Genomic DNA, 18477 nt, shown 5'->3' on the forward strand with positions numbered 1-18477 from the left:
GTCTAATGAAGTTACCAGGTGAGCCTCCTTGGAGTGACAAATTTATACAGCAACAGGCTGCCCTCGCAAGTTTCAAAAGGTGTGGGGAAGACGGATGGACGCTCAGTGATACTCCCATCCTCTCATTCCCTCCCACACCCCCTTCTCTCCTCCCCAGCCCCCTTCCCCTTTCCCCACCCCGACGGCCCACGGCAGTCCCCCGCCCACACATAACGCTGCCGCATGATTGTAAGCATCACCGATTTAACTGCCTTCTCCTCACCTTTAATATGCATGTTTCATGCATTTGTAAAAGCCAATAAAATGTTTTTTTTAAAAAAAAAAAGAATACCTTGGGGACACTATTGTCACTGTACCAACAGTGGTAGCTGTGATGCCAGGCTGATGCTCGTAGTGACTACTTCCTAGGCTACAATGCAACTCACACTGGAAAGGCAATGAGGAAATGTCTTGCACACTTTCATGACGAATCATGAAGTGTAACAGAGAAAAGGTGCTGCAACACTCGCTGTGTTTGCCGATGCATCTGAGACATGCAAGGACTAAACATACCACTTCATGTTAATTGTTTGAATGGCTATACATGTTCATGGGCACTGCAGAACTAGCAATACCTTTTCAGGAACCATAAGGTGATTGGCCGAATCATTGTATCCGTTAGTGGGCATGTGGGAAGAGGCCATATCAGTTCCGGCAATGTGGCGACAGCTTATACCTCTTACTCAGCATGGGGGCTGGAAACATATGTTACTGGGTAATATGTGGACGGGTCATACCTTCCACTGGAAACGTTGGTATTGCCACATGGCCAGTATTATTCACAGTTGTTGGCCTCTTACAGACTTGTATCAGCTTCTGTTATTATTCATGTGTGACGTTACTGGCCGTTATAAACTCTCATTACTATTATTGGCCACGTGAAATTGTGTAAGATTTGTACTGTTGCTGAACAAATACAAATTAAGTACTGTAAAATAAAACTAGTTGTTTAGAGCAAAACAATGACTATGAAAACATACAGTTAATAGGTTTAATAAATACCTATGCAAATATACAGAAGTTAAAAAAATAAAAATACGAAAACTCGCAAAAACCGGAAGCTTAAAAATAATAAAAGCACATTTCGTGTTTTCTTTTTAATATGTACTAATGCTGAATACATAAATGCATTAAATAGACTATATGAGTCCTCTCACTTCAGCCACCCTGGGTAACAATGCGCAATATCCCGCAGCTTCCAGCACAGTAAGAAGGATGGAGTGGTAACCTGCATTTACCAAGCCCCCCTGGAATTAAAACTAACGGTTAAGTAACTAATGAATGCCCCGCACTTAAATCCCGATCCTGTTTCCAATCGTTGCATACACATCCAGGAAGAATGGGGAATGGCTTCAGCAATCAATAAAACGATACATGACCGCTCTTCATAATCGGCTACAAGTGTTGCTTAAGGTGAATGACTTCGCATCTAGTCTAAGTCAAAATTGTGCAGTGGAATGTTACATTTATATGAACTAAAAAAGGATGGAGAGGATTTCCTTTATCAATGGCATCAGAAGTAGAAGGCACAGTGAGCATGGGCGGCCTTGCAGCACTCGTTCACCTTTGTCAAGGCTAGAGCCATCATGAGGAAGGTGCCAGTGGTTGTGTAGCGGGCACCACTAGCCAAGCGCTTCCGACTGGTGACTGTCAAACACCTCTTAAACATGGCTCTTTGCCATCAGTGGAGAATTTAAAATCGTTGGATAGCTGCAGTCAGTGGGAAATGTATCATTGGAGTGGCAACTATCAGAGCACCTTTGCTAGTTTGTGTGCATGATTGACTTGAAATGTGACAGGTGAATTTGCTTCAATGCCTCTACATAACTCCTGTTAGCAACCCAGCCAATGCCTACTTCCAAGATAATTACACTGGATCACAAAAAATAAATGGTGTATTTAATCTCTCCTGGTTTGTTTCCAAGATATCTGCTTTCATCTGCTGGCCTCGGTAGGGAAGCTCAGGGGCAGCATGCTCGCCTTGGTAGCAAGACCACACAGAGCAACACAGGTTCGATCCCCGGGTCCATGCAAATAACCTATCATATCATATGACACGTTCTATTTTGTAGAACGTCACATTTTCTTCACATCATATATTATAACACACTAAAATTCCTATGTTATTCAATTACTATAATCTTGAGAAGTTATAACGCAGTTTCTTTCTTGTGTGCCTTAAAAGTCTTGACATTACCAATGTAAAGCCCATCAGATAACTATATGGCTCACAATACTTTGCATTGTGTACTAGTACTCTTCAATCATGGATATAGAAACTAAACATACAATCATACTCTATTTTCTCAGCTTGCTTCTACGAGGTGTTATGTATTTTAGCTCCTGGAATCCAAATATTAATACATATTTGTACTAATTATAGCTGGAGAGAAATTGTTTCCCATGCCTAAATTGCAGACTGGACTATAATTCCAGCTGCACCTCTTAACCAGTGAGTGAACATGGGCAAGCCTTTTAATCCTACTGTTCCTTACATTGGGAGTACATACATGTGATTCAGTTTGTTGTATGTTATATATCTCTTGGTTTATTGATGCCCTCAAGTATCAAAGACAGTGATATCACTCACTGCATTGCCATGTTCTGTGATGTCACCTCATACACACATTTGGAGTCCTGCATGTCCTTTGTCCCACAAATCCCAATGCCGCACCTGACAGTGGGAATAGGAAATTGAAAACTGCATTTGCATTATGCCATGGAATCAATTCTTAAAGTATTTAATTTCCACTGCTGAAAAAGATGCTACGGCCTTTCACCAACAGTTGCTGTCTGCCAGATAAGCTGCCTGTCAAACAGTATCGTTTCTGCACTTCTAGGGAAAGACTACCTATCGCTTTGAGAGCTAGAGCATGAGGAGGCTTAAGAAAAATGGATTTTGGTACATTGGTATTATATTTCGTGGGTAAAATTGATTTATAGATGGCGATATTTGTGCGAGAACCATCAAGCAAGAAAATGAAGAGAATCTTTATCTACAGCAATGAGTGCATTAATGCTGGCGCACTGAAAAGCAATTTTTATGTTTATTGATATGTCGAAGTCTTTATGGACATGATAAATCACATAAATGCTCAGATAAATCATCTTGTAAAAAAATCTTTTTTTCAAACTCTGACTTCTTTGCAGAATCTCTCCTTATATTAGGAAACACATTTTTAAAAGTTTGTCTAATCTTTAACGCCAGATTTGATTACTGTAATTCCCTCTGCCTAGTCCCTAACTATCAATTAGAAGAAATGCTTGATCTTTCAACTCCCTTGTTCCGTTCACAATGCTCCTATTCACCAATCTTTACACTGGTTACCAGTGATATGTTTCGTCATTTTTCAAGGTGTTTGGGCTGGTCTTTAAATACAGCAAGGGCTAAGCACAATTTTATTTGCAAAACATAATTAACCATTTCAACCCATCTCGAACGTTACGATCACAGGCACTTCATCTGCTTGCAATGCCTAAATCTAGAAATAAATACAGAGGAGATCACAGATTGCTGTTGTGCCCCTTTTTCTTTGCAACTCTCTTCCCCTATCTCGCGCTTATCAACAACGATTCACTATTCTGTAAGTCATTGGAAACTTGGCTCTTCTGTTCATACATTTGGCATGGTTGTCTAATGTTTAGTGATGTACAGTACATTGTTACAGTTGATGTTGTTAGTGGAGCTTTATAAATACAAACTCATACACAAGATTAGGACACTTTTAATAGAAGAGAATTGATGGCAGAATTTTGAAATATTTTAAGATTGTCGTGTAACTCTTTCTATTTCTGAATACCCTCCTTTGTTACCTGCTAGGCAAATGTCTCATATAATTATTATAATTGGTTATTTATAACGCACTTTATACCGAAGAGGTTTATATGCGTGGACCCGGGATTCAAACTGATGTTGCCCTGCGTCATCTTGTTTCCAAGGCGAGCGCATTGCCACTGAGCCCTCAAGTATCAAAGACAGTGATATCACTCACTGCAATGCCAGTCCTGCATGTCCTTTGTCCCACAAATCCCAATGCCGCACCTGACAGTGGGAATAGGAAATTGAAAACTGTAGAATTGATGGCAGAATTTTGAAATATTTTAAGATTGTCATATAACTCTGTCTATTGATGCAGGTGTACTATGATGGGCTATTCATATTATTCATATTGCTTTATGAAAACAAAATATGCATGAAATTAAAGTTTGGTTAAAACTTGCAGTGTTCACTAAATTAACAAAACAAGCTTGGGGGAAGCCACAACAGCATTGTTGATCAACTACAATGGATTCCTGAACACCTACTATTATGCCTCTTACAATGTTTTCAAGAGGGCTGCTCTTCGGCCAGATCCTGTCCTAGGGTTACTTCTTCATTTTTAGTTACCATATTGCCATAAGATCTGTGAAAAAGGGTTTTATTGATGTTGCTGCAATGACCCTTTTAGCTATATTGGTTAAGGGTTATGTACAAACTGATCATGCATTTGTTTGTTCATTCTTTTATTTATAAAGTTTGAAACAACTACCTTCTGGCACTTTTAGCTTTGAAGAGCTACACGTGACATGACAAAAAACCAAGATCATATAAAACTCCTGATTAAAATAAACAATGTAACCATAATAAAGTCTCAAACATAAACCTCGTTTATTTATTTAAGCATAAATAAACAGCACCATAGTTTTGAACTGGCGTGACAGGTGTGAAACAAGTTGCCTCTCACATTTTTTTTGTTTTTATGTAATTAATAGTTAGATTCAATTAATTTGTATACATACTTTGAATGTGTTTTTTTTAACTAGTAATATTTATGAATTCTTTTTGGAACATTTTATTTTTATATATGAACCTCATTTTTAAAATTGTGTGTTGTAAATGCAATTTTATGGCTAACAGCCGAAATAAAGCCTATGATAATGGTGATGATCACTATATATAACTGCCTGCTGGGTGGTGTTCCCTGATTTGACAACAAAAAGTGTTCCTTTGTTTTTGTGGGTCTTTATGACAATTGCATATACATAGCTACATGTCTGTGAGTAGCTCTAACGTATACCTTCTCAGGGTAGTCTGCTTCATTCAGTCCCGTTTATTGCTAATCTTATGGAACGTGAAGTCAGGAATTTATAATTGACAACAAAATACACATTTCTGAAAACAAAGAATAAAAAAACCACTGGGCGGATTACACTTGCCTGTCATGGTGGATGTTGGAAGTTCGGTGTTTCATAAAATGACTTCAAACTCATGACTTACCAAGATCTCAAATTGTGAAATAATGTGCTATTTCTGGATTTTGTGCTTACATCCTACTGAATTCCACAACTTGTAGTCCTGTATTGTGTATAGGAATACAACATGAAAAACTATTGATTTGAGAGCTCAGTTTCTGCATATTCTTTTTTAGAAACAATAGTGTTAAGAAAGTCGTGAAGTTAATTGGGAAAAGTTGGAAAAGCATTGTTCCTATTAATAGCGTTAGAGGCCTTTCGAATAGTCATACTCAGCTGTCCTGTAGCAGAAGAGAACACATTCACTCCTGTTAGTTAAGTGGGTTGGTCCCTTGTGTCCAAATGCACAAATGCGTAGGTTTAGAGCGATATGTGTGCAATATAATTGTATAGGTTCGCATTCTGGCGGGGCCGGCTGGTCCTTTCCTTCTTCTGCAGTCAAAACAAATGTATACCACTGACTTTGGTAATAGTAGCATCGGTTATCAGTAACTATTCATGTCACTTTAGTCATTTTATAGATACATGTGTTCTCCTCTATAGCTTGGGCAGTGCCCTAGCAGTAGCATGTTCTTACATGTTGTGCTATCATCAACCTGGAACTATAAAGGCATTCTGCCTTTGTTATTCCATATCATTATAAATGGTTTTGTTGGAACCTGAGCAACACTATGCAATGCTCTTTGGGTCTGATCGGAGCTCTATAAAATTGCACGAATACATTAATATGTTTACAATGACGTGAAGAAATGAAACCGTGGTACCAAGGAGCTAAAAAAAAATCATTATCACTGTTAAGAAAACGGAGGCAGGTGAAGGGTAGAGCAGAAGAACCTTGAGCTACAAGCAGGGTCGATCCTGAAGGTGTGTAAGAGAGGTGATGGAGGAGGGACCCCTAGGATGTTTCTTTGAAGCCTTAGAGTGAAATGTTTAAATGGAGTCAAGTGATATTTTCATTAGGGGCTGTCATCGAGCAATGAACCCTCACGCCCCGATTAAAAGGAGGCTGCACGTTTAACACAAATTACCCTTAACTTGAGAGTCAAACGCATGAGATAGGGCTGGAAGCGAGTTTAGTGCCTGGCTGAGTTATTGACACGCACTGTGTTGCAGTGAAGGTTGCTCCTTGTTCCAGCTAACCTGTACACTGCAGTAGTGTTTTCAGAGAGGGTGTTGGAACCCAAGAAGATGGCTGGTAAGCTCTCTGTTCGCTCTTGATCTACACATTTTAGATTCACAGATTCCCATGAAAGATTACTTTTTCCATAGTGCAAGCCCTCAACAGCACCACCACAATGCTGGATACTTGCAGGTATCATAAATTGCAAATAATTATGAAAGTAATAGCCCTTTAACCTGGTTTTAAAGATAAATAGAGAAGAAGAGGCTTCTCGAAGTTCAGTGTTTTGCAGAGAGGAGCAAGCTTTACTCATAGAGACTTCCCACACAGGATTTATTATCCATATTTGCAGAATTCCAGTTCGATATTGATAATAGAGCTTGGATTTTCGAACCTATACGGTCAATGACATGGAGTGTGGCACTAAGCAAAGCTGTCAGAGGTAGTAAAACAACAAGTCGAGAAGTCCAATGACAGCAGAATGACTCCAAATTTAAAATGGCTGCTGGCAATAGTTTTCATAGTAAATCAACTTTGAAAAGTGAGAGCTGCTGCACTATCACCAAGATTTGGCAAAGACAGTGGCTCATAAAGTGATTTGAATAACTACACCAAATCAGTGATAAACCCACGAGCCACATTGCAGTGGCTGGTCATGACTGCTGTGTTGAGGACTCAGGCCAGCAGAACAGATTTCCGTACAAAGCTAAGCACCCATGCAGCTTTATAAGCACATAAGTCTCACAATAACCATTACACATCGAAGCAGCCTCAGCACTGGCTGTCTTTGAGGAGGCGTATTGCTCTTGCGACAGCCAGAATTTCCAATCATATGCTTTTGCTCCGATTGCCTGAAGGTATAACAAGCCTATCTTGACTCTTCGAGATGGCCCTCAGAAAGAAAGACACTGATTAGTGTGACACTAGCGGCCTGTGTGAGACGCTATAGATTCCTGACATGGTAAATTCTACTAGGATTCCTAACTAACCAGGAAATGCTGTTCAAGCAAAGCCAAGTAAAAGTGATAGTCAATTTTATGTTATTGCAACGTAGAAAAGAGAAAAAGATACATGATTGAAAGTCAATGAATGAAGAAAAAAAAATCCACTAGCATGTATTTAATATTCTTACCTAGACATTATTTGTCCAGATCCTCTCTTCGCCATTGAGCGATTCATTTTGGGCCAGTATCAGTAATCTAAGTTTTTCTCTTATACCAACAGATATGAAGAGGAAATCAACAGGAGGACAGTTGCAGAGAATGAGTTTGTGATGCTCAAGAAGGTGAGAGAACAATGGAAGCAACACATTTACGTGCATGCAAGTAGTTTAGGAGGGTTTTCAAAAGGGTCCAAGGGATTCCACGTTTCTTTCGCCCAGATATAATTTACCCAGTTTCGTACCTTTAACAGCACCACCACTCTGTCGTCTCCAGCTCTAGATTTACTTTGAGAGTATCAACACATCATGCATTTATGGCTAACATCATATATGCGTAACGTAAGGATAAACGGGTCAATCTAGTCTGTTCATGCCAATGCCTGCTGTAACACCACACAAACTATATTTTTCCAGACTACCTCTTACTATTATTTTATGAATGGGGCGTATATTAAATGCTTAATAGATACAAAGAGTTTCAAGTGGCATTCACAATTATATCCTGGTAAAGTAGCTCAGCAGAGTGGTGCATCCATTGCAGAGAACGGTGTGTTAATGGAAGGCCCACTCCACTTTTATATTTCTGATTTCAATAAAATGAGTAATGCCAAAACCTATTATGGCAGGGCTTTGTGACGTAGGTGATGTAGCACTTTATGAACAGCCAGTTGTTATTCCTTTGCCTGCTTCAAAATCATACGCTCTAACTGGTCTTCACCTCGGACTTTGCTCTACCGTTATTAAACATCTTTAAACTCCCCCACACAGTGCAGACATGAAATTTAAAAGCATATGTCCTGCTATTTACCCTGACTTTCTTTAGTTTCAATTTTGGTAGGTTTTGCCAAAACTGTGCTCTTGCCTGCAAATAAAATGTTCATCTAACCTGTCTTGTTATAACCACAGTCTGTCAATGCAAATCTATGTGGTACTGGCTTCGGAACACATGCGTGTCATATGTTTTGCACATATGTTTCAGATACCAACAACTATCAGTGGTTTTCAAGATAATACAAATTGCAATCAAATATATTTGACTAGAAATGAAGGAAAATTACATTAGTGAACCTTGTTAGGCAGTTTTACTACAACTAATATATGCTTTGACTGTTACGGGGCATAAGATGAATCAGTGACAATTTAGGGTGCCTGAGGCAGACCTGAGAATCCCTCAAACATGTATAAGGCACTTAGAGATGGACATGTGTGGAGATCTGGGTTCGGGTATGATGACTCTGACTTCATGGTATGAATAGGTAACTTCTTTATTAAGTTTCCAAGTGTAACATCCAGTTTATAGAGTTATAGTTACAAGATTCACAGTGACAAGCGCCGGCATCCTCTCTCTCAGGCCTACAGAACACAGAATTCAGAGAACACCAGTCATACACAAACATTCCATCCGTCAGCATTCCGATCACAGTCAAAGCCACCTACTCTAGATTCCACTAGAATGCAAGAGGAAGACAGATCCTTACAGCATGCTATGTGACTATCTCTGTCTTAACTCTCCAAGTCTTTCAAAGATGAACCTGATATGTTACAGACATTTCTGCCACCTTACAAATCCTTCAGGGTCACTGGCCTGCCCCAGCAAAGGCAGCCTTTCAGAGGTGATCCTGACATGGTCCCGTGTCTCTCGTGACTTGTGGCATTCACTTTACATTCCTTCCAACTGAAATATGCACCTATTTATTTTGACACTCAAACACATCATATATTGGCCTGATTGTCAAGAGTCCTGTTTTCCTCCACCATTGCCTGATAAACACCATCCCATGCCTCTGTCTCTGTTTCTGCTGGGGTGAGTTTCTCGGAGGCATTTGAGATTCAAACTTGAGTGTGGGACAAGCAGTATTTCCGCATGTGAATGTCATTCATGTAGTTTTACTTCAGGTAAAGCTGTGGGTCATCAGCATGCTGGTGCGTTTTCATGTTTCATATATGCCCAGTTGCTTCATGTACAGGTTAAAGATGGCTGGGAAGAGGATGGATACTTTTGACACCCTAGAGAGCACCGGGGGGGTGTTAGTATCTGCAGAGGCCTACCTCACCAATTAACACAAGTCTGAATGGACTTGTGTTAATTGGTGAGGTAGGAGTCAAGTAAGCGAGGCAAGGGTTAAGTAAAGAACTAATACTTTGAAACCTAAAGATAGGTAAGCAGTATTTTGTGTTCAACTCTCTTCAATATGGCTGAGAGGGTGAGATGCACCACAAGGCACGGATCTCCTTTGTTACTAATGAGAAGTGGGTTGTCAATTAACCGGACTGCAAAAGTCTTCGTGTTGCATCTTGTTCAGACTTAATGATAGGGTTGCATTCATGGATTTAGTACCAAAGAAGATCCCTGCCTTGTAGTGCAGCTCACCCTCTCTGCCATATTGAACAGAGTTGATCACAAAACACTGCTTAGCCTTGTTGGCTAATCATTTTGAGGGTAGAAAGAGAGTGGCGGTCTACTCTATAAGCATCCAGAGTAAGGGTAGATGAGGGATAGGTCTGTAGCCCATTAGTTGTCAGGGTTGAGGTTTGGCTTCTTTACCAGTTGGCTAATCTGACCAATTATCAGTATATTTGTGAAGATGTCTTGAGAGAGGCATTGATCACATTTCCTGTGATGCTCTTCTGGGTGGAAGCTAAGATAACCTTCTCCTCATGAGAGATGAACATGAGCTCTGTGAAGCTTTGTGAGCTCTTCCCGTCATATGGCCCTATATTCCAAGCACTTCGACATAGGAAGTGGTGGGATGGTAAGTACAGTTTTGGTAGGTTGGATGATATCAATCTGGCATCAAATCTTGTCAATTTTACATGTGAAAGAAATGTGTTGATTGTGGTATATTTGCCCATTGATTCAGCTAATGTGGAAGCTGGCATGGAGCTGATGCAGTGTCCGAAGGCTTTGAAGAGGGCTCTGCTCTCACTGAATGCTTCTGCCATAGCTGCTCTATTGTGGCGTGGTTTGGTGGTGGTGATGAAGCTCTTGCGGGCTGAGCAAAGGGATTTTCTCAAGATCTTTTCTTGTTTGAGGATGAGCAATGCTGTACATTCGTTTTTTTTATGTATATCAGGATTCTGGCGGATTCATTTTGTTGGGCTGTATTTCTTGCACTGCGTTGGTTGTAGCTCTGTCAACCAGCATGCGGTGGAGCTTGTCGAGCAGAATGTTGATGTTGGATGGTGAGTTGGATGTGGATGCCATGTTCATAAGATCCTTTTATGGGGTATCCCTGGAAATGCTTTTGAATCACCAACAGCATGTCTTTGGTAATGACATAATAACAGAATGTTTGTGACTGCAAAGATTACTGAGCAATGAGTATTCCAAGTGTCTCTTATTTAACACTGGGGGAGTGGACACCCCCAGAACACCTAAGCAAGACATGGTAGGGCAGACAAGGACATTCAATGTGATAAAAATGCCAATCGCTTCTCTTAAAAGTACAAAACGTCCAATTATCATTAGCAGGGTAAGCATGTTCTTTATATCGACATTTCACCTACAGCATACTCACTGACAGTTCTACTGTCTGCTCATTAAAAAGAAACAATAGGTGTGATGATGGTTTGTTGACATTTACTCATATAGCGCATAAGTGTGAAAAATCCCTGTGAGAAAAGGACTACTGCTCTACGGAAGTACATGTTTGAGTAGTGGCGGAACCAGCTACTCAGCCCTACACTACTACTAAACTAGCAGCGATCCTCATCATTAATGTGAAAGAGGCACATGCCAAAAGGTATGCCTCCTGTGCCTCTTGGTAATATGGGCTGAAGTCAGGGTATACTCTCCAGGAGGGGTGCAAGCTGATAACAGTAGCAACCCAAACAGCATTAGTACAATGGTTCCAAAATAAAAGAAGGTCCTATCAAGGTTCTATGAAAATATAGTTACTTTAAAAACAATCCATGCAAACAAGTATTTAAAAGACACAAAACACTTCTCCTGCAAAAAAAAAAAAAATAAGAGATTGCAGAACTTTCATGTGAACATGCAATCTTGGTTGATAAGCTGGGGTGCTCCGCCAAGAGACATGGCAACAATGTAATTAGTCCAATGATATTGTCTCTGGAAAGTTTGGTCGGTGTCTCAAAAGTCATTATGGTTCAGTCCCAAAATGAAGACCATGGCATCTTCACAGAACCATTAAATCATGTTTTTTGTGTTAGAGAGTGCCGAGCTTCAAGACACTGATGCGATGGTCAAGATGATTTCAAGGCGATCTCACTGCCAGTTAGTGTTGAGTCGGTTTGAAGGTGCAGGCTTCGAATGGGTCGAGTTGCAATTTAAGAGTGTTGAAATCATGGCTTGCAACGGTTCGGGCAATGGACGAATCAACAGCAAGATAATGACTCTGCTGGGTCAAGTTGGCAAACATGACAGATGAGTCAGTGACTTTTAGCAGTACAGTCACCACTCGAGTCAGCTGCACCCACGATGCAGAGCCTGTGATAGGGTCAAGATGAATTGGTCTGCTTCAATGGGTCGAGCAGGCGTCTGGATTGCTTGAAATGCACTAAGTAGTACCTTGGATCCTGCTGTGGCTCAACGGGTGTTTAGTGCATTAAATCTGGCCTGAAGAGGTCTCAGGATAATGAAACAGTATTCTGGCTGCTTCTGTACTTATAGGGTGTTGGGAGGCACACTCCAATGTCTCCAGGACAAGGGGAGTCCTTCAGATATATTTTTCCACTCTAGGCTAAAGACTGTCACCTAGAGGGAGTCCATCACCTCTGGTGAACAGTATCATGGTTCCAGTGCAGCCAGCAGAGGCATTTGTTCTCAGCATTTCTCCCACACTGTTTCCTGGGGATGGTCTCCTCCCACTTGGATTCCTTCTGTTTTCATATGCCTTGAAGTTAAGTTTGTAATAGACTGAACTCTAAACAGAGATCCAGTGAATGCTTGGTCTTGTCATGAACGTACAAAGACAAATCCCAAGAAGGAGTCTTTCTCCTCCCTATAAAGGCAACAATGCACAAGGGATTGGTCAAAGGCAGGATTGCTGTAAGGGGGTTCCATGTCATTCCGACACCAGTAATTACTTTGAAGTAAATCATTTGACATTTTCTTCCCCCATTCTACCATTCCCCTACACTACTAAATCTACCCCAAGCCCCTCCCCACCCCTTTACCCACAGCCCCTTACATTTCTTCGATGAATTTTTAAAGTAATTACATCAAAGTAAATTACTTAGAAGTAATTACTGACGTTGTAACTACGGGATACCATAAGGGGTTTATTCAAGGCTGCTGTACAAGTGCCCTTTGCCTTATGACATCTACATAGAGTGCATTGTCCTACAGAACATGGGGGTGACAGGAACTTTTAGAGAGCCCAAGCAGAAATAAAGATGACAACGCCCCTCTCTGTGTCCTTTTCTCCATTGGGTACTCTAACTCTGCCACTTCCCATGTCTGCTGCCTTCAAAGGAAATCCAGTGGCCAGCACCCTGGTGTGAATATGGCTGTGTCATGCCAGTGCTGCACTTGAAGCACCACGCACCAGGGGATCTCCTTGGGAGGCTTCCTGTGCCAAGAGAGGAAGATCTTGTTGTTTGTATTGACAATCAAAGAAGGCAAATACCTGGCCATTGACCCACACAATGGTTGTGGAGAGAGACTGGCCTGAGTGCTAATATGCATTGCCCTGTCATAGATGAGCCCTTCCCACAAAGCAGACACTCATATAATATCACATTTCTGTGGCTGTATAATTGTACGTCACTCAGAAATAGGTTAGATTCAGAAATCAAAAGGCCCCTCAATAAGGTCTATTGGGTAAACCTATTGTTTTCCACTGTCTGAGGACACCACAACAATGCTGTACAATATATAAGGAAAGCAAACTGATTATTTCCAAAGATTCGATGGTGTAGCTTCAATGCCTAATTAATAACAACCGTATCAAATACAAAATTCACATATTTTATAAAAAAAATATGAATAATTTCATGCAAGGTGACTGTGTTGAAATACACAGACCTCACAACCCTAAAGCCAGGTTATGACAAACGATTACTCAGCACATATAAATGTAAGATACAAAAAAACATTACACATTTAAGATTAAAATTACAACAACATTTAACAAAAAGAAATCATTAAAAATGTTATATTCTTATAAATGACCATAGTGACAGAGGCGCAGACAGTTTTAAAAAAAAAATACCTCTGCCCGCTGTCACATTGTGTTCCAGCATCTCTCAAGAATGCACATGTGTCGTGTGAACTAGTCCTGTGCCACTGCAAGGCTTGTGCTGAAGATGTCAGTAGACTATCTCAATAAGGGCAAATGCTTACACTATAGTTTTTGGCATGGAGCATTTATGAAAGGGGGCTCTGATTAGCAGACCTCCCTTTCTGAAACAAAATGAACTGCATCAGTTTAATTGAAATATATAATAAAACAAGGCCTGTTACCCCCTCACAGATGGCAATCCATCAGACACCCAGTACATGCATTTCCCTTTTCTACTTGTTTTCACCCACAGATATCCACCTCCACCTCCTGCCCTCTTATCCAGTTCTGGAGCCAGGAAATAAAAGATGAATGCCATAGTGAGTGGGGTAACTGTGTCCCCCTGCACAGAGCAAATGTGACCAGATTTCAAGGGTAGGGGAGCAAACAAATGACATGTCATCGAATTTCCTATCCTAGAATGACATGCATGACATACATCATTAAACTATCCCTATCCACTGCCCACAAAAACACAGAATCAACTCAGGGTAGACATATACGAGATGAAACCTTGCAATATACTACCATTCCTACAGATCTCCCCCATTTGCCTATTTTCCCTCATGCCCTAGGAATTGTTTGCTGACATGAATGGAATATATGAACTGTATTGTAAAAGTGACAACCATAGTTTTAAAAAGTCCATCCTCATAAACCCTGCGTTATCCTTTGCACAGATGGTATTTACAACATTAGCCTTACTAGGCTTCTCAATAAAATCATATAATCCTGTCTATACGCACTGTTATGGTAGGCATTATTATTAACCAACGTAATGGTACTTTATTTACCGTCATTGTGTAGATGATAGACTGTGTTGCCTCTGCTAGGATTAGAATATGCGACTGTGGTAGCAAAGAGATGTCAGAGAGACACGCTTATCTCGCAAAACTGTTTTTTTATTGATGGCTCCTGTTTTATAGAGAGGTAAGAATTGCTGTTTAATGTATGTTCCATTTTGCAGGATGTGGATGCTGCCTATATGGCCAAGGTAGAACTGGAGTCCAAGGTGGATACTATCAGTGACGAAACCAGCTTCTCAAGAACTCTCTTTGATGCGGTAAGAAAGCCTAGTATTTGAACAGCTTGACTGATATCTTCCTTTTTAAGAACTTTACATGTAATCATCTATACTATTTCTCAAAATAAAGATAAACCAATCTATATATATATATATATATATATATAGGCAAATTCTACCTTCAGGTAGCAAAATCGAGCTGCACTCTCCACAATGCCATGTTCGCCCAGTTTCCACACAAAAAAGGGGGGGGGGGATTTAAAGTCCACACCAACGCTTTCTCGTTTTCTTGTTATCTTCCTTTATTGATTTACACGGGGAAAAAACAATGGAAATTCGTTTCCACAAAATAGAAAAATGACCCCAGTATGGGTCCTCCCAAGTGCAACACTCCTCCTATTTCGAGGCGTTAACGCGTTTCGCGACTGACTCGTCGCTTGCTCACAATATATATATATATATATTCATGAAGAGATCTGCATTCAGATTAATTATATGATTTTAAATGATTCAAGTTTTGTTGCGGTTTCATTTCTTTTTCCTGTGTATTTTGAAATCGCCCTCTGCTTTTCAAAGAGGCTTTCTCTTTATTCCTTACATCAGAACTGTAGTAGGAGAGCTGATTTAGCAAACTACAAAATGTTGTGATGCATCATGTTGACTGAGGTTTGGTTTTCTTGGCAGGAACTTTCTCAGTTACAGGCACAAATTTCAGATACATCTGTCATACTATCAATGGACAACAACCGAGTCTTGGACCTAAATAGCATCATCGCTGAGGTGAAATCCCAATATGAGGAGATTGCTAATAGGAGTCGGAATGATGCAGAGCTCACCTACCGCTTCAAGGTATGCAAAACCCAATAGGAGTATGTATAAATAATCATGATTGCTATCACCAATTACTCCAGTATCTTCATTGTTTAACCTACCTACAGGAAATGGATATGCATTCCAGCTCTGTGGCCGATACAACAAATACTTGCAGAGCAAAAAGGACATGCACTTGCCAAACCTTAAACTATACATTTTGAAAAAAAGAATATTTTCATAATCTGAAAGAGATTAAAATACTTTAAAATCAGCATCACGCTTACACAAAATTAGAAATAGAAAAATAATTAGAAGCAATCAATCGTCAACTCTAGTTAACATGTAAACAAACAAAAAACTAATTCTGAAAAACTTTTCTCATTGTTGAGAACGCATTTAGAATGAATTTTCAGTCCAGGAATGCAGAGAACAGACAGTTTCAAGAAGGAAAAGGGATGCAATCTGGATACTGACAGGAGGGTAGTTGCTAAAGTAGTTAATCGCAATAGTTGAAGAATACTTGGCTTAAGCACAAAGGAAGTAATGGGCCATAAAATGTCACTAGGGGCCTTCGGAGAAGGACCAGGGTGACAGAACCACAATGTACCTTGTGCTTGTAGAAGTTCTTGGTGCTCGACAGGGTCAAGTCGTTTTCAGGCCACTTCGCAGCTCCTGCGACAGAGATCAAGACGTGAGACATCTGTCGATACTAGGCGACAGGCAGTTCGTCAAACAAGGCTGAACGGATGGCTGCAGGCTTGACAACATGGTGCCTTGGGGTCAGGAATCATTGTCTCAGTGCTGGTTGGCGGGTCTGAAGCACTGGTCGAGGCATCTCGGACGACGTTAGCAACTGCGGCATGACAACAGTCAGTGGTGCAGTCAGTTGCATCTCAAGGGGTTCGAATGGTTCGAAAATGTCCTTTAAGGCGGACGCTGGTTGATGCTTGTCGATGCACTCCTCCCAGCTTCTTCACTGGGCTTGTGTTGTCCTTTAAGGCAGACGGCCCAAAGCTGAGTAAAGTGTTGCAGGCAACTGCTTTGTCCTTGGTTTGGTTCAAAGATTCTCTGGCACTTACCACCTAGTAAACTTGCAGCAGAGCTTAGCAGGTCACACTGTGTGCTGGCTGGGTACCGGTTCAGGAGCTGCTGGAGGGTCCTCTGGATTCAGTATCTCCCTCTGTTCCCTCGGAGATGTTTTGGGGAGGGATCTTGCTTTGCACTTTGAAAATCATGGCCTTCCTTCACTGGCGGAAGCTGTAAGGCAGACTGTACCTTCAGCCATGGTCCAATGCTGAGTTCTTCATTTTACTCCTTGCAAAGTCTTCAGATGATCTTCCAAAAAGAGGGGCTCCAGTCATTGGTGTAAGCTAAGTCTACCTTAATGAACCAATCCTGGGTCCCCACCAACCTGTATGCTTGATTTCATAACCAGTGTGCTTTGCAATAGAAAAGGTAAAGGGGTAAAAACATGTACAACTAAGTCCCACCCATTTTCATGTCTGTTGTGGAACAAAGGGTTTCTCTGGTTAATTGAGCTCTCTGTGGTTCCTGATTAAAGTGGCAGGTCTCCCTTGAAGCTGTGGCGAGACCAGACTTTTGGTCATCGCCAAACCACATACTCGTACCCTCTGAATGGGGTCCCCCGTGGGGATGACTATCGTAAATACATAGTCACAGACATGACAAGTCACTGCCCTTGATACTGAGAGGCGGGAGCTGGCTTCAAGTTGACACAGTGCATACCAAACGTTGTTTGAGTTTTCCTGTCCTTTGTTAGTCTTGCAACCAGGCCTCCAGTGGGCCTGCTTGAATTAACTGATTAGTATGCAAAGCTGCCACCATCAGCTAACAAAGGATAGGGTGGATCCATGGAGCATTTGTTAGGTAATTTCGCTGGCCATGGAAGGAGGAAGGTTTTGCCTTCCCTCTTCTGAGATGCCTTGTTGTACTGTTGGCTGTCATATTACAATTAAATGTGAAAGGGAGGACTGCGCCTGCAGGCTGTGTCTACCCAGAGTACACCGGTCTATGTGTATGTTGTGCGGTAAGCATAGGAAAATGTGTGCAGATTAGCCCCACACATTTCCAGAGGTTGCTCTACCATCATTCAATTTCATTTAAAATTTAAAAAAAAGTCCAGCTCAGCGCACACCCACCGTGCGGATGGTTGAATTCCTCCCAGTGGAACCCTTAAAGTCATTTTGAAAAAATGCTCAAAACATCAGCAGATATAGGGCTCTCTCTCTGTCCACACAAAACAGTGTTCTCAAACCTCACACCCTTCCCATTGAAGCAGACTGGCCTAAACTGTAATGAAGGGATTTGCCAATAAGCAAGTTCTCCTCAGAGGCCACTGTCGATAGGAAAATGTTATCCACATCTTGCAGCACCCAACATATAGCTGAATCTTCCCAAGCCCTATAAAAGCATAAGCGGCACATGCATGCTGGGAAGTCTTCAAAAATCCAATCATTCAGGTCTTCCACTGCCCAACTCCTCTACTAATTTCACAGTGCCCCATGCTGAGTCCACACATGTATCTTTCCATAAACGCTCAGACTGGCCCACAGGGTAAATGGAAAGATTTCCTAACATTAAGCTTCTCTGATAGGCCTCAAAGGTGGGTGCATGTCACGTTGCCTGACGTATAATCAAATGTACTCCACCCCTACAGGTATTCACCACCTGTTGTGAGGTCTTCCTATGCCCCCAAACCTTTCTTACAGTACAAACCTTTCTCACTTCACACTCACCAATACCAGACCTTGTCTCGACACATCAATACGTGTATGTTGCACTCGGTTTACAATTCTGCAACCATTTTGTCCTTAATAAAATA

The 18477-nt window shown here is 41.1% G+C and overlaps 1 protein-coding gene across 1 annotated transcript in view; it reads left to right on the plus strand.

The window, feature by feature from the left end:
* LOC138582386 (keratin, type II cytoskeletal 5-like) overlaps window positions 1-18477 on the plus strand; it is a 72006-nt gene that overhangs the window by 18012 nt on the left and 35517 nt on the right. Inside the window, exons 3-5 of the mRNA XM_069653651.1 lie at window positions 7616-7676; window positions 14766-14861; window positions 15507-15671. Of these exons, the coding sequence (XP_069509752.1) occupies window positions 7616-7676; window positions 14766-14861; window positions 15507-15671 (322 nt within the window). The remainder of the gene's footprint in view (window positions 1-7615; window positions 7677-14765; window positions 14862-15506; window positions 15672-18477) is intronic.

This window comes from Ambystoma mexicanum, chromosome 3q (assembly GCF_040938575.1).
Source record: "Ambystoma mexicanum isolate Mex_15411 chromosome 3q, UKY_AmexF1_1, whole genome shotgun sequence".
Taxonomy (NCBI): Eukaryota; Metazoa; Chordata; class Amphibia; order Caudata; family Ambystomatidae; genus Ambystoma; species Ambystoma mexicanum.